The 16,595-nt window shown below is 35.0% G+C and overlaps 2 protein-coding genes across 4 annotated transcripts; both read right to left on the bottom strand.

Annotated features, from left to right (window-relative positions):
• Window positions 1–8: 8 nt before the first annotated feature.
• On the bottom strand, window positions 9–6,874 carry LOC107895326 (conserved oligomeric Golgi complex subunit 2). Of its 3 annotated transcripts, none has more exons than XM_016820646.2 (14): window positions 6,438–6,874; window positions 5,709–6,223; window positions 5,430–5,630; window positions 4,344–4,680; window positions 3,920–4,081; window positions 3,697–3,796; window positions 3,392–3,607; window positions 3,204–3,312; window positions 2,443–2,643; window positions 1,766–1,870; window positions 1,136–1,261; window positions 914–1,048; window positions 677–822; window positions 9–286 (listed from the first exon to the last, which is right to left on the bottom strand). In XM_016820646.2, exons 2-13 carry the CDS (start codon window positions 6,165–6,167, stop codon window positions 709–711), a joined length of 2,265 nt encoding a protein of 754 aa, XP_016676135.1. In that variant the 5' UTR covers window positions 6,168–6,223; window positions 6,438–6,874; the 3' UTR covers window positions 9–286; window positions 677–708. The 3 variants fall into 3 exon arrangements, with proteins under 3 accessions (XP_016676135.1, XP_016676130.1, XP_016676141.1); XM_016820641.2 differs by having other exon boundaries at window positions 5,709–6,226; window positions 6,438–6,867; XM_016820652.2 differs by having other exon boundaries at window positions 5,709–6,174; window positions 6,438–6,867.
• Window positions 6,875–7,639: 765 nt separating this feature from the next.
• LOC107895349 (condensin complex subunit 3) lies at window positions 7,640–13,683 on the bottom strand. The gene is made up of 12 exons (XM_016820664.2): window positions 13,223–13,683; window positions 12,936–13,139; window positions 12,650–12,795; window positions 12,277–12,551; window positions 11,986–12,083; window positions 11,167–11,314; window positions 10,656–11,083; window positions 9,729–10,243; window positions 9,548–9,608; window positions 9,150–9,428; window positions 8,538–8,799; window positions 7,640–8,243 (listed from the first exon to the last, which is right to left on the bottom strand). The coding sequence occupies exons 1-12, from the start codon at window positions 13,592–13,594 to the stop codon at window positions 7,903–7,905; spliced, it is 3,129 nt and encodes a 1,042-aa protein (XP_016676153.2). The 5' UTR covers window positions 13,595–13,683; the 3' UTR covers window positions 7,640–7,902.
• Between the last annotated feature and the right edge of the window lie 2,912 nt (window positions 13,684–16,595).

Genomic DNA, 16,595 nt, shown 5'->3' with positions numbered 1-16,595 from the left:
TACGCTTATTCAAGGAAAAAGAATCAAAATTTTCATATACTTAAATGGGATACCAATTTTAACGCTTGGCAGTAAATATTCTGTTATCAAGAAAAATAATAAAGAAATCAACATAGACAGGAAATTAGGGGCAATGAAGGTGCAAGTGCTCTGCAATTTCTCCATTTCTCTTGAAATACTGTAACTTCTTTTAATGGAATTAAGCTTCTACGACTTTTGGTCTCGCCCGTGAATAAAATTGAACTCTTGTTGCTGAAGAATATATTCTGAAGCTTGAAGAAGTTTCCTGAATCACAGTTTCCAAGTTGCATAAGGGGTTGGTGAAATAATAATAAAATTCTTTTCCATTTAAAGAAAAAAAAAGGGTGACGAGATACAATAAGTGATCTTTAAAATACACCACAAAAGAGGAAAAAGAAAACACGTTATTTTAGACTAAAATAGGAACTGAAAGTCATTGTTCATCATACACAGTTTTGTTCTAAGATAAATAATAACATACTTTGAGATGCTGAAAAGGCTTTTGTACAAAATTTTCACTATATTGTAAGCAAAGCAACAACAATAATATATGCAGAGTAATGGTTTACACTTCCATTTAATTTTTTTAATAACAAAAAGGAGGGGAAAGAAAATCACAATAAGATCAAGTTAAAGTTAGGGGAAAACAGTTTACCATGTGAAAGAACATGCAATGCGATACTGATTTTAAAACTTGATCTCATCCTGCCTATCAGCAGGTGCAACGCACTGCCATAAGGATCGGTATGCATCAATATCAGCAGCTTCCACTCCCAAGACAGCAAGGTTCCGCCCATACTCCTGGTAACAGTATACAATTCAATACAATGCTGCACCATATATTCAATGACAAAGACGGAGGGATTGCAAATTCTTAGGAAGGGATTCTCACCTGAATATCAAGAAACAATTGCATGCAAATTTTGTCAGTATCAGACACATTATGATCCGAGACATCTGAGCTTGCCCCAGCCCGTCTTTGTGCACCTTGTCTTATTCTTTGAAGTGATGATTCTGTCTTCCTTGCCTGGACAAGATAATTTAGAGGTTTTATTAAAAGCATATTTAATATCTAGAGAAAAAACTAGGGAAATAAATTGTTTGTGATACTAACCACACTGACGAGGTCAGCAGCTAATTCATAATAGCGAATAGTTATGTCTGTTGCAGCACCTAGCAGTAGATTATTCCTCGCATCATTGGTCAAATACTTTGTAGCTTGTTCACCATCCAAGAAAGTCTGAAAGCATTGAAATTTGTTGCTTAAGTTAAGTAACATGCACTGGTTGCCCATGTGGGCAGCAGGCAACAAACTCTTTAGGTAAAAAATAAACACATTCTCCATGGAAATTCAAGCCAAACAAGTAAATAATCTGGACTGCATTTAAAGTTGTTATATTTCTAAGCAAACAAATATTATTTATATCAGATTTTATATTTCATTTCTATGTTTCTTGGACTGTTCAATTTTCTTCAAGTATCCATGCAGTCAGGTAACATATCTAACACCTCAAAATGGACATGCATATAGGGTTTTGACCCTCCAAAGTCAAATATAAGGGGAAACTCAAGATATTTAAAAGCACTCCTATTGAATACATATCATGGGCAACATCTATCCATGTATCTGAACAACATATATATATGGTTTCATTTGTTGAAAATTTACAAGAAAAGAGATAGCAAAAATTGCGATAATAAAAAGAGAAACAAAAAAAGGTACAGGGTCTGTGTCATTGCATACCTTCAATGGGCGCAATACCCCTGCTACATAAGGCGAATGCCTGACAGGAAGAGGTTTGTTTGTCATCCTGTAAGTTGCAGTTATTCCTTTCAGCTGTCTCAAGTCCTGTGGAATTTATGATAAACCAGAATGAACAAAAAATTCAAGAGTGTAATAAAAGTGCAAGCAAACAAATTACAATAGAAACCATAAAACACTTCATGGTAGTTTCATAGCGCAAGGTGACTCAATGCTGTTGGGCACAAGATGCCAAAAAAATAGTGCTCAGCTTAGAGAAGGCACAATGTGTAGATAAAATGAACTTCAGATACATAATTTTGTTAATCAATTCTAAAGAGTCTAGACATTTATCCTACAAAATATGAAAATTGTAGTTTTCCTTCTTTTGGGCAATATACACGATTTGTCTATAATCTCAAGTTGGGATACTGATTATACCTCTTTTTTACTATTAAAGGTCCAGTTAATGAAAAATAAATAGAAATAGAACAAATGCAAGAGAAATTAGTTGCATGATCTCTTTTTGCCTAACAGAAAAAATGTGCCTAAGCACACCAGACATGCACCTCACCCAGAAGGATCTAAGGGGCTTTTGTTTTTTGGTAGCTAAGCCCCAAGGCACACGCTTTGACAACACTTATGCAAATAAGTAATATGTTTAACATTGTAATGCTTACCTCAACAGACTTCTGAACTAAAGCCTCTTTAATTGTGTTGATAACTAAGGGTAACAAATCATCCAATGATTTTCCACAGTGCAAAATGCTCTGCTTTACAAGGTCAAGGACTTCAGTGGAACATGAAGATAGAACTCTAAGTACATGATCCAGGTAAGCACCAGAAATTTCCTTGCCCAGACACTTTATGTCATGAATAACCTGCAAACACAAGTGCATTCATACATATGCTGCTCAAAAGTCTGGATCAACAATGATTATGTCTACATTGAACATATAATAGTGCTTAACTTAGAGAATGACATCAAGTTGCAAGTAGAATTAAAAAAAAAAAGAGTACATGATAGAATGCTTAAAGTCCTGTGAACAGCATGATACATAACTCAGCAGATTGACCTTGGGGGGCTGAAAATGGTAGATCCAAAGCAATTGCATAACTACATCTCTTATTTTCTACATTTTAAAGATGAAACTTAGGAATATGTTTTTAGGTTAGAAGAAAGTATTATTACCAGTTTTAATTTCCATCTGATCTTTCTACATTAGAAAGAATCAAGTGGATATGCGGATAACTAATTATTTCTCTATATTTATCTCTCCATTTAGTTACTCAAACAAAACTGATTATTTGTTCTTCAGTTCTCTAAACTTCAAATTTCAAAATGCAAACATAAAGAACGCCATTGATTAAACCTCTGTGCATTAAATAAGGCTCAGTGAATTTAACTTGGAAACATAATAGAATAAAGGCACGGGCATACATAAACAAAATCGTCTGGAGCAGCTGAAAGAGCCCACTCACATCCAGGGTTGGAGCCAGCACTACCCTTCTTCCGAGCAGCCAATCCAGAAGACAACCAATTTGAGTATCTATTACACGCAAAATACAGTCAAATGATGATGTTCAGTATATCAAGACAACCCAAAAGTATTTGATCCAAGGAATGACCTTGAGAGCAGCTGCAGGGACAAGCGAAGAAACTTGTCAGAACAAGAAAGGACAAGAACTTCTTCATTCCAGCAGGATCTCAAGCTATCCAAGAGGGTAACACTTTGTTTAAGCGTTAGGTTCAGGGAATAGTCTTCACCAGAATCTGAATTCTGGACAAGAACAAGACCAGCGGCTGTAAGTGCAGAGTCCAGTGCACCAGCTATTTCTTGAAACCTGAGAGATTGAAAATAAAAGCAGTCATATCTAAGTACTATTTCAAAATTGTTTTAGTACAATAAATATCAAATAATTCCACTCAATACCTTAACGAGAAATAAACACCAACATTCCACTGCTTCATGAACTCAACATAAGAAGGTGCGGCTCGAAATCGGGCAACAGCAGCACTAGTTGGGCAATAGCCTGACAGTGAGATTTTCTTTTAAATATAATAAAATGGGCTATAGTTAAGATACTTTAATTCTTTACCAAAGTCTCCTTTACAAAGATTAATTCTTAGATGCAAAATGAAGGTCAGATTACTACCTTCAAGATAGAACAAGAAATCTAGGCTTGCTTTGTAGTTTTTGAGGAATTCTTTAGGTCTTCCTGGAGAAAAAGCACCAGGTTTTCCCTTTTGGATGGCTTCAAGGACCTCTTTCAGAATTGAATTTGCCAGGAAGTCAAATACATGTAATCCTGAATTTTCTGAACAAAACAAACAACACAACTTCAATAGCCTTCACATGTAGCAAATTTGAAGTTTGATATGCAAAGACCATGACAAGACTGAAATAATGCACCAGTTGGACATTAAATTTGAACTGTGAAGCCTATATTCACCAAGTTCATATATATTCTTCTCAGGGAACCAACCTATTTCCAGCGCCAAATGCAATATAACTTGGTCGTAAAGACCCAATGAACTAGATGAAGTACACTATTAATAGAATTGATATGGGATATGTACCTGCAGAAGCAATTTCCAGTAAGAATTTGAAATCATTCTTAACATGTTTCTTAATTTGCTGATAATCATTCTCAAGTTCATCCCCAGATGCCGCAACAACTCCCCCAGAGGATCCATGTGGGATAACATTTTGTATAAATGGAGCCACGATGGTCGTGCGAAAAATTTCTTCTGCATTACCATTGTTATCAACAGCAGCATAAGCACGTAAGCAATTATAAATTGCATTGACATCCCTGTGTTCCAGCCCATCAACAAAACAGTGTCCCAAGCTTGCATTTAATAGTTGGCTAGCACTCTGAATCCTCTTTTCAATATTCTGAATAAAAGGCAGGCTCTGCACTTGCATAATGTAGAAAACAGATATTCCATGAATTTCTACTTCCAAAGAATAAGATTTTAACCTGGGGTTGTTCATGTCACTCTAAGGTACATATCCATAATGCATATGAGACAGAGTTAAGTAAAATCGTCCTGTTGTCAGTAACCACGAAGCAAAATTATACTGATTGTCAACTATTCTCATAAGTCATGAGACTATGATATGAATACTATGTTTATAGCTGATATGAGGCACATAATAGACACAATGCTTGTAAAGCTTTTGATACATAAGTTTATAGTTGAGGAGGATCACACTGCTCTTATGCAAATGCATCCTTCTTCACCAAGGCCTGATGGTATGAGCTAAATGTTTTGCAATACTATTGGCATGATGTTAATGGTGATGTTACGAAGTTTTTGGATTTTCTAGATAAGTGATTTTGATGATATGATTGACCACACTAACATAGTACAAACAAATTCCTAAATGTAAGAATCGGGAGAGGATGTTGGACTCTAAACCAATAAGTTCGTGCAACATTCTTTAGAAGCTTATTCTAAAGTTAATGGTCAACTGTCTTAAGCACATCTTCCAGCAATAAGACAGCAAACCAGAGAATAATTACTTTGCAATGAATTGCCATTATTATCTAAATATGAAAGTAAATTCAGAAAACAAATCCAAAAGGGGATTACATAATTAGATGTGGAATTCTCGGTGGCTAAGGCATAAAATTTGTGACTGAAAAGAAAAAGAGGTACCTGTGCATGAGCAATATAAAAGTTGAGGCGATTCATCTCACTGGCAATTCTCTCCAGAAGCATGCTTTGGGTCTCTCTGAGATTTGTTGTTCCATTCTCAACATGTTGTGAGCTCAAAGCATTACTCTTTTGCATTGAATTGACATCCCCATTTGACCAATCCGAAGATACACTAGGAAGCTCCTTTATAAGCTTTTCAACCTAATAAAGGAGTCTGTTTAACCAATACTCTTGGAAATGGAAATGGAAGGGACTCAATAATAATACTACTGCTATTACCTTAGAAACAACATGAAAAGTGTCCAGCAGCAACTCCAGCACCTCTCTGGCAGCAGCAGCCTCTGCTCTTTGGCTCAGTCCATTCTTCAAAGAAGTAAGCGAACCCTCAACAGCTCCCCTAAAGCCTTGGATCTTGTCACGGAGTTCAAGAAGCGGAGCACGCATACGAAGCACCGCAGAGTCCACATCAACCAGTTTGGTGGAGAGGTTTACAAAGTCAGCGTAATCACGGTTGATGAGATCAATTAGTTCATGGTTGAGAGACGAGAGATGAGCCTGGAGCTCAGATCGGAGGGTGTCAAATGGGACAAAGGTTCGGAGCTCCGCAATGCAGGATTCTGAGTCGAAGTCAGGTGAAAGGAAGAGAGAGGGCTTGAACCACATCGGGTGAGAGTCGAGTGGGTCGGAGAAGAGATCCGTGGCGGATCTAGGGGCTGGAGATGGGATTTGATCCGGCATTTTCACCCTTTAATAGGAATCCAAGTCCAAGTCAGATTTCGATGATCTCAATTCCTCTACTGCCAGCAAACATATCGCCATAAATAATTAAGTATCAATATGCAACTGATTTGATCTTGTTTTTCATTGAAATCAAAATTATGGAGACCAGAAATCATATAGAATCATTATGCCAGTCCAAATGATAAACATGAATTACTTGGAACAGGAAGCAAAGTTCTAAGAGAATATAATTCTATAGATTAATAGCAAGAAAAAGAATAGGCTCACCTATACGATGTCGAGAGCGAGAGGAATCTGCAAGGAAATAGAGGGAGGGATGCTGGAACGGCGTCGGATTAAAACAAATGAAGGCGGGGGGGTTGAAAAGAATGAAAGAGAGGGAGGCGGACACCGCCGGTAGAAGTACGGCAGAAAGAGGAGGCGTCAATAGAGGGGAGAGAGGAGGGACGGGTTCAGCAAGAAGAAGAAGAAGAAAATTGAGAGGCAGATCTAGACACCCAACGACGTAGTTTTATCAAAGAACTGCAATAAATGATCATTTCAGTGTAGTGTCAGTCGAGATCTAGCTCAACCTGGACTCGAAATTCTGACAGTTCTAACGATTCGGTTCATATCTATTTTGGAATTTCATTTTCCATATTTTACAGTATTTTGGTTTTGGAAAAGATAATCAAACCAAATTTTTTTATCAGTTTTGATTTCCTAGCTTTTTATTAAATTAGTTTGGTTGTTTAAATAAATTATTAAAAAGTTATAAAATAAAATAAAAATTATAAAATTATTGACTGAGTTAATTCGAATATTATTGATATTATTATCTGTAAAGAAATAAGTAAGTTTGTTCAATTCACCAATCTAATTGATTTTTTTTATTACATTTCAGAATAGATTATAATTCAATCGATAAACCAGTCGATACTCGATTCAATTGATGCGATTGATCGATTCAATCGGATTCTATCAATTCCCTTTTGTGCTATTTTCATTAATTTGAAATAAAATATTTATTTTTATACCATAAATATTTATCAATTAAATAAAATTAAAATTTGTTTTTTATTATTTTGAATTAAAAATTAAACCACATAAAATACATTAGGATATGGAATCAAAATTGAATTAAATTTGGTAAGTCTCAAACTCACAAGGTGAGTATGAGATTTTGATATCTGAAATTTTAAACTCTGATTCATATTTAATAATAATGTATATCAATATACACAATATATATGAGGTTTTGATATTTGAAAATTTTAAAATTTCACTAGATGTATTTATTGTGGGCTGATTAATTATGAACAAATGATATCAAAATCTAAGTAGTAGATTTCTTTCTATTCTAATGGTTATAAGATTTCCAAAATTTAATCATGATTTTTTTAAAAAAAATTAATTTTAATAGGTTGGTATTGTTATTTTTTTAATAAAAAAATTATAATTTTTTTATAACTTTTTAAATGCATGAAAGATTCAAGAGAATAGGCTTTGACTAGCAAACGTTTCCCAAATTGTGTTACAACAATATCAAAACAAAGCTTAACCCAAAATGCTTACAACAACATCATATATGTAACGACTTACGGGTTACGGACATCATACACATGGATACAACAAATATAATATAAGTACTGCATTCTACGTATCTAGCTTAACTCAACCTAAACCTTGAAACATATGCACCACAGTATATATATGACGATGATTCAGGTAATGCAAACTAAGCGACGTGATTTTATTCGGTGAGCTCATCTGATTCATCAGAATCCTCAGCTGTTACTTCTGAATCTTCATCGTCGTCTTCATGAAAACCTTCTTCTATCCTTACAGCTTTACTTCTTGTTATCTTGGTCATTGCTGCAGTCTTGCTTGCCCTTTGTGAGCGAGGACCTATAGTGCCACCATTGCTAGGAACCACAGACTTAACACAGGGAGGTGAATTTTCTTCATCAGAACTAACTTCTTCACGTCTCACTCGTCTCCTTGAACGATTAGGTCTAGCTGAGCATGGCGCTGGGGTTTGTGGAACTGCAGTGGAACCATCAACATCCAAGTTGAATTCCAGCTCCAACTTTCCTGCAAAAAAATATTGGGAAACAACATAGTTAGGTGTTAATGACCAAAAACACTCTCCAAGCCCAACAAATACTAATAACCAAAAGGAAAACGAATATAACAGACCAAAATTGGTATTAGATTTTACATTTTTGTAGGTTGTTTCCAGAAAAGCATTCTTCATACATGAAAGTATGCCTTCTATATGATCAGACAGATTTTATATAATATTTACAATGAAAATTTCTATTTGACATGAAAAGCACAACATCAAAAAAAAAATAGTGATCTTTCCTGTGAGTGTAAGATACTTACCGAAAATATACTTAACTTCATCTTCCGACAAATCCTGATCTGGATTTCTATCTAGTCCTTCAAGACGTTCAGCCATCAGCTTCAACTCCTTTAGAATATCTTTCTCGCTTAAAACAGATTCACACACACGACTTAAAAGTCTCCTCATTATCTTTACTGGTCCTTGTTCTGATAAATGGAAATGGAGAGAGGCAAGTATTCTGCAAAGAGCGGCAACATATGACCTCTCTGCAGGTGTCTTCTTCGCTGGAAACCTCAACACCTTGGGAAAATAGAAGAATAACAAAACAGTAGGTAACAAATTATTTTGTTCATAGATTACTATTCTTCTCAAATGTTATGCCAACCATTACGGCCAACATCTTACACAAAGCAATTCATTGCTTTCAATGCAGCAATAAAACACTTCCCTTTTTTTTGCATCCACGGAGAAACATAAATTATCAGATGGGATTTGCTATTAAGTGAATTTCTAATCTATCTGTTTGTGTAAAGCTGGGTGGTGTAGGTATTACTCGATTTTGAAATTAGGATCTGATTATTGATATTATGACATTTAAGATTTGAATTGGGAAAACTGAAGAATTGAGTTGGAAGCAATAGAGATATTACCTCCGTGGCTATGCGTATTGCAAGTCCCTCTTCTCCGCATTCTACTGAAGGCTGTGAAGGGCCATCTATGATTTCTGGTGATCCATTACAACCATTATCATCCTCTGCTTCAGTCCCCTTTGCATATAGGGGAGTTTGCATCATCTGTAGCATGAATCTTGAAGCTTGTATGGCACGCTTACGCATGTTGGAGACCATATAAGAAGAACCACCAGGATTGTCATCTATTCCAGGCCACATAGAACGCATGACAGGAATGAAAGCCTTAGACAGACACTTCTGTTATTGCAAAATCAAATTTATTTGTCATCAGCAAACAAGTCTAGAACTCTGGACATATTACTTCCGTGTCTGTATTGACAAGAGATGCATATCATCCAGAAATTAATGCTAAATACCTTGTGATTTTCTGAGAGAGAAGCATAATGCTCGAAAAAAACAGATAAACACTGTTTCAATCTAGTAAAAAAAAAAAAGGACAGAAAAATAATGTTGTAATGGCTGTCGTATTAAGTAGAAAAGAAGAATTGTTTTAAGTAAAAGATAGACAAGAGTAGAGACTGAATCAGATCCGCCCACCTCTGGAGGTCCTTTGATTCATTACTGAAATACAAGCCAATCAGCTTGGATAAGAGCAAAGGATGAGATGAAGCAGGAATACTTGGATACTTCTCACTGAGAAGAAGAAACTTGGCAAACCCCTCTCCAAGAACAGCTTGGACAGATTCATTTTCATCATTTTCCAGAGCTCTGGCCCTATTATTTTTTGTGAATCCAGCATATAAGAGATCGACCAATTGAATATTCGAAGCTCCGTCTGTCTCAGAAAAGTTTACAGGATCAGATGGCATAGCATCTACTTCAAGCTGTGATAAAAGGTTCAGTCCCAAGGCCCTATCAACTTCCTGAGGACCATGCCACATCCCAATATCAAATAATGCCTTACAAGCAACTGTGCTAATTGGAGAAGGGCCCTTAACATAGGATATCCTCAACTGCTTTATTAGTTCTTCACTAGGTTTATTCTCTAACAACCCAAAGAGCCCTAGGCATCGGACAGATACCCTCTGCACATCCAAGTGAACATGTTTTGCCTGCATTTGTTATTCCATATCAATCATAAAATCCTTCCAAAAAGGTTTTAGATTATTTTTTAAGTAGGCATTTTAGGACATCTAAAATTTGTACAGACCCATGAAAATAGAATGCATATTATGTAAAATTCTATCAAGTTAAATGCCTAAAGAGAAGTTACTTATCATTTGTGACAAATTCTACTCAAATTTTACGTCTCTTTGAATAGATACTTCATATTTCAGTAAGTACACATGGCAATATGAATAGACTAGTAACCAAACTCTTCATTTTGTCTTCCAAATAATTAGAATGTGGAAATAGAAAGCCATACTCTTGAAAAGTTGAGGATATTAGATTTAGGCTTAAGGATTTGATTATGAATACCAAAGTGCAATGCAAATAGACTGAAAGATGCAACCAGGTCCGTACCCCAGGAAGCAGCAATGATTGAAGCAGTTCAGTAGGTTCAACAGCCCAACAGAACGATTTTGCATTTTCCAAGAGAAGACCAGTAACAGCAAGGCAGTGCATCCAGTTTATAAAGTCAGCAGTTCTCTCCCTGCAAGGACGTACAAGCTCTTGCACAACCCCAAGAATAACTTCTTCAAATTCACCAGCAGCAGAGTGAACCTTCTTTGCCAACCTTGCCACTGCAATAGCCCAATCTCGGTCACCACCAAGATTTATGCCATCTCCAATAGCAACTTTGTTGCCTTCATCATCCACTTCATGTTCAAGAGGCCTGTGCAATAAGTCCTGCACAAAGGAGCTAGCAATCTTCCTGATTGTAGCATCAGAAAAATCAAGCATCTCACCAAGCAATAGTAGCTGTCGAGATGCAAAGTGGTAGTTCACCCCTGAAATTATATGGTCAAATTAGAATATTAAAGTAGAATAAGTTTTTTTTTTTGCATTTGTTGATCAAAAGAACCTGACCCACCTGCATCAATATGAGCTTTGACCAAATCTATATAATCAGAGACAGTTTCAGGAAGAATTCTATCTAACAAATCATTGTTGTCTGAAGCTTCAGCAGCATATATAGCTGCTTCAGTGCCCATTGTAGCGGCAGCATCAGAACCTTTTCCCTGTCCAACAATGTGTTACTTTGTTATATCATCATGAAAGTGCATGAAATGTTGTTATATTCAAGAATAATACTTGAACAAGTCAGTATCATCAAAGACCTAAGAAACAATTAAAGACCTGTGAAACAAAAGCAGTGTTATGTCGCAAATAAATATTTTAGGGTGTTGTACTCAGTTTTAATGATGAGTGGCTGGGACATAGATAGGTAAACACTATGTCTCACAACTAGATGTTATGACAGATGTGTCAAGATATAGCATTAGAAATGAAGATCAACAAAAAAAAATACAGAAACTAGAAGAAAGAGGCAATCAAGGAGAAAGGGAAGGAAAAGAAGGGAGCAAAAGAACAAGGGGGAGCAAACCAGTGATAACCAAACCAGAGACTGAAAACATGGAACAGGAAATATCACCTTAGAATAGCCTAGAGACTAGAAAATATAGTAAAACACATAACAAAATAATTAAATAAAGAACTAGATAATTTGAATTGTTCAATCGGACTTCTCAGTCAAAATCAGATGCTTATGTATTAAAAATGCTATATAAGCTCAAAAAAGGAGGATATTGATTTAATATTAGTAAAGTGCTCGCTTAAATATATGTTCGGTAACTTTGGGGAATATTAAAATATACAAACGGATACACAAATGAATGAATAACAAGCTTACTTGTGCTTCCATCTGCAAATGTTTGCACACCATCCTCCAATAAAGAGAGACCTCAGGTTCCATTAGCCTGACACTAACAGAACAATCCGCTGAATCTCCTATTATAATATCAGGAAAAGATAGATGATAGGCAAGTGAACTTGTTTTTCTTGTATAAACTGACATGTTAAACCAACAATATACCTTACAAAGTCATAATTATAGTGGCTACTGAAATTGCAGAATTGTCTGTGAAAATAAAAGACAACAATCTTTACTCATTTAGCAAAAACATCTAAAATCTCCACAAACCTTCACTTCCTTCATTTGCTGATGTTCGTAATATATACTGTTGTATACTTTCCACCTTATGCAGTTTCACTAAATCGGCTTTTAGAAGGGACTCCATAACAGACTCCCCAACTGATTCATAGGTTTCAACATCGAGATACTTGAGAAGTTGTACAGGATCTCCATTGCAGCACTTTACAAGCCACTGATCTGTCATTAACTTTAAACACTCCTTCGAAACAGCCAAAGAACGATCAGCAAGTCCTCTCTGAAGAATTGCTGTCCTATGCTTGATACTAGCAGACCAAGCAAATTAAGCAAAAGAAAGTATTAGGAACTCATTAAACGAAATACAAACAATATAGCACAAATACAAGATTAAAATCCAGCTCACCTTAGGCTTTGAAGAGGAAATTTGTTAGCTATAACACAGTATGCTGCTTTGCGGACTGACTCACTTACATCCATTGTACAATCTATGATTACTTGGGAAGTTGCATTTGAAGGAGGCAAAGATAACACAATGGTCTTCCGAACCTCCTATAAACAGAATCTCCAGAATTGTTAAAAAAAGACCTCAATTATTTTGTTTAATAAGCCTTCCAATAAATTAAAATATTCATAACAAATCACGCAACTCATCGAGAAAACAGAAACAATATATAAGTTTACAAACTGACCGAGTTCTGTTCCAATGGAAGGACTTCGAGAAATAAATCAAGAATGTCGCTATTTTCAGAATCATTTACAAATCGTGAAAGCGCCCTGACTGCAAGTGTACGAATTAACGGAACCTTGTCCACCACCCGAAATTTCATTAACTCTATCACCTCATCCCATAGTTCATCGCTCACTTCTGAGTCATCGGGCAGCCGTAATATTATCTGTTTAGATATATATAATTACCAAAAATCAAAACGCTAAAAAAAGATTTTAAAAAATGAAGCCAGAATTTAAAAGAGCTGACCTCAGAAATGATTTGGCAAGCCCTAAATCGTGCGGTTTTATTAGCTGCAGTAGCCCCAACCAAAAGGAACTTCAAAAATTCCTCCAAGAACTCATCACTAGCAGAAGTGTCGTTGGGATCTCGGGCGCTGGAAAATGCTGAAACAAAGCGCACAACGCGTTCCATGGTGGCGGTTCGCTTTAGAATATGAAAGAGAGGGGTCAGTGTCTTGGTGAAGGCGACAGAGAATTGATGAACGGAAGGGGATTTCGAACGGACGGCTGAGAGCTCCTTCAGCTTCCGAAGATGGCTGGCGTTAGATGCTTTAGCCTCGTCCACGATTTTGGCAATTTTGCGAATCAATTGTGTGTCTGCCATTTCTTGCTCTTTCATTATCGGTTTCCTTCTCTGTTTCTTCTTCTTTTCTTTTCTTTTTTTTTTTCCTTTTGTCTGGAACTGATCTCGTTTTGAATTTTTGGTTTGGAAATCGAGCGGGAGTTTGTTATTAATATTGATTTATGGGCCGAACCTATCAGCCCTTTCCACTTTTAAAAGAATAATAAATAATGTTAAACACTTCTTAATTAATCACTCAATTTTTAAAGTGTTTTCATTTTAGTCACTTAAAAAAACTTTACAATTTCATCACCGCTGCGAGAAAATGTTTTTATTCTAATCACTCAAAAGCTAAATTTTTAATGACCGCTGACACATCATATTTTTTACTATTTTTGACCTATCATTGTTCATCATCATCTTCTTCTTTTTCCATAACTCTCGACTTTCCCTAACTGTCTATCAACCATCACATCTCAAATGGCTCTCTCATTCCTTGCTCCTATCATTCACAACTACCATCAACAAATGAAACATGCAAGTGAGATTATGGATAAGATAAGGGCCTCGTAAAATTTAAGCAAGTGACAAATAAATTGAATAATGAACGAAGATTTCTAGGCAAAGGCATCATTGAAAATAACGATAATGAAAATTACATATAAGCTATTTCCCAACCAACATAAAAATTTGTGTCAATGAAATCAAACAATCTGAACGTGTAGCCACTTATATATATATATGTCAAAAAGCACTTAGAAATAATGATGATATTGTATATGCAATTTTTTTAGAATGAATTGTGGTGTGTCACATTATTCTCTCCTATCAGATCAAGTAATGTTCTTATCACGTTATTCAAGTAAAATATATCAATCAATTTCTTGAAGTTATTAGATAAAATGGCTCATCATGTCACTAATGATTACGACTTAAAAAATATGAAAACTATTAGTAACTTGTCATCGAGTTGAAGTTCGCAAAGTTCCCCATACATTCACAACAATGTAGGAGTGCCTTTAAAGCAAAACCCGCAATTGCTGCCTATGGAGAATGTCTACAAGGCGGCCAAGTTTGTGTTATTTAAAGTAGTGGTTTAAAAGTTGGGTGAGGTTTTGAGAGAGAGTTAAAAAGAAAAGTTTACTAGGAGAGCTAGAGGAGGAAGAAGAAGAGAGAGAATAAAGAAAATAAGTTTAACTAATTTTTAGCACATGGCACAACAGGATTAGTTAAGAATTTTTTTAACAATGTAAATAGTTAAGAGTAATTTGTGTAACAAGATTATAGTTTAAGTACCATTTTTGACAATAGCAAAACCTTTCAAATATCTAAGTGAAAAAACCATTACGATTTGAGGTCAAATGTTTTATTTAAACCTTAAAAAAAATTATTTATTGAATAAATTGTTGATTGAATAAACAATTCAATGTAGGATTTCACATTAAATATTTTACAAACTAAGGGATGGATCTAAGGGGCGCGAGGGGACACTCCCTAAGAATTTTCAAATTTTTGAATTTTTTATATAAATTATCATGTATTTTAATTTTGGTGTCCATATTATATAACATTCGCCCCCTTGATCAAATTGTATTTAATATAATTTGCCCTCTTAAGTCTATAAGATTATACTTTATATTAACAAATTATTTTTCAGTTTTTAATTATATAACTTTAATAATAATCAAATATTGATTTAGCTCATATTTATACATATTAGCTTAGTGACCTTTTTGTATTTTGATTTGTCCGTCTTACTAAGGAATTATTCCTCTAGTAAAGTGCTGACACTATTGAGAGAAAAAGAAAAGAGTTTGATGCCGAGATTGAGAGCACAGGGTAAAAAAAATATAGATTATCTTCCACTTGGCTACTTACTATTTTTTTTATGTGACTTATCATTTTTTCTTTTTCCTTATATGTTGTTGTTTAATATATTATTACAGTCTTCAAGTTTTTTGACTAAATTATGGTCAACAAAAAGATCAAGTCTTTTTTCAAGAAAAGAGTGTCAAAAAGCAATAATAATTAATCGGTTTCTCAACATTCTGTAAAAATCGTAGGATATACTAAATGCGATGCAGCTGGTGTCATCAACTAAAACGCTTCTTTAGAAATTCAGAAAACATGAGTGAGATCCTTTGTTTGAGAAAGTGAAGTTATTTTGTAAAAATAATGAGATAGAAATCCCCAATTTAAGTGCTTCTTAAAAAGCTGGTCGAGGTTGGTCTCGCATCCAGAGAGATAACCTCACAATTGCACAGTTGAGCATCACTATCTTTTTGATATATTCTTTCTTGGTATCGATTCGTTGCTAATAGAAATGAATTCTCGCTTTAATGATGAGGTAGTAGAGTTACTTGTTCTCAGCTCCGCTTTGGATCCATGCAATAATTACAAAGTTTTTCAGGTGAAAGATAACTGTAAGCTTATGAATGATTTTTATCCGACGATTTTACAGAGCAAGAAAAGCTATACATGAAGATTCAATTGGAGCATTTTCAACTTAATGTTCATCAAAACACGGAGTTGCAGAAAGCTTCTACAATTGCCGAGTTGTGTCAAGTGCTAACTAAGACAAATAAGTCAAATATTTATCCTCTTCTTGATAGAATTATTTGTCTTGTGCCAACTCTTCGTGCGTCCACTGCAACAACCGAATGAGCATTTTCAACCATGAGAATTGTGAAAACAAGGCTTCGCAACAGAATGGAGGATGATTTTCTTTCAACTTACTTGGTGGCATACATCGAAAAATAAATAGCTCGAGAATTTTTAACAGATTCTATCATTGATGAGTTCGATCTTATGAAAAAGCGGAAGGTGCAATTTAGGATGCCTAGTATTGAGAAATAGGATTAAGGCCAAGTTTTTTTAATTTAATTTTTGGAATTATAATGATATTTATGAAATTTTTAGTATAGTATTAGTTATCTTTTTTGCATATTGGAAAGAATTTAATTTTATATAATGTGATTTTTTTCTTCTAATTTTTTTACAGTTAAATTGTTCATGCTTTTTAAAAAACATTAATTTGATTTATTTGATAAGAAAAAAA

The sequence above is a fragment of the Gossypium hirsutum genome, chromosome A11, assembly GCF_007990345.1.
Source record: "Gossypium hirsutum isolate 1008001.06 chromosome A11, Gossypium_hirsutum_v2.1, whole genome shotgun sequence".
NCBI classification, from domain to species: domain Eukaryota; kingdom Viridiplantae; phylum Streptophyta; class Magnoliopsida; order Malvales; family Malvaceae; genus Gossypium; species Gossypium hirsutum.
The sequence above is the reverse complement of the archived record's forward strand: the minus strand, read 5'-3'. Positions and strand labels throughout refer to the sequence as shown.

Coding starts and splice junctions, on each gene's coding strand:
- LOC107895326 (XM_016820646.2), bottom strand. CDS start 6,167: ATGCCGGATCAAATCCCATCTCCAGCCCCTAGATCCGCCACGGATCTC. Junction 1,871..2,442: donor TAGTTCAGAAGTCTGTTGAG/GTAAGCATTACA, acceptor TAAATTCCACAG/GACTTGAGACAGCTGAAAGG. Junction 823..913: donor AATTGTTTCTTGATATTCAG/GTGAGAATCCCT, acceptor TACTGTTACCAG/GAGTATGGGCGGAACCTTGC.
- LOC107895349 (XM_016820664.2), bottom strand. CDS start 13,594: ATGAAAGAGCAAGAAATGGCAGACACACAATTGATTCGCAAAATTGCC. Junction 12,552..12,649: donor TTTCCTCTTCAAAGCCTAAG/GTGAGCTGGATT, acceptor TTGGTCTGCTAG/TATCAAGCATAGGACAGCAA. Junction 10,244..10,655: donor AATCATTGCTGCTTCCTGGG/GTACGGACCTGG, acceptor TAACAAATGCAG/GCAAAACATGTTCACTTGGA.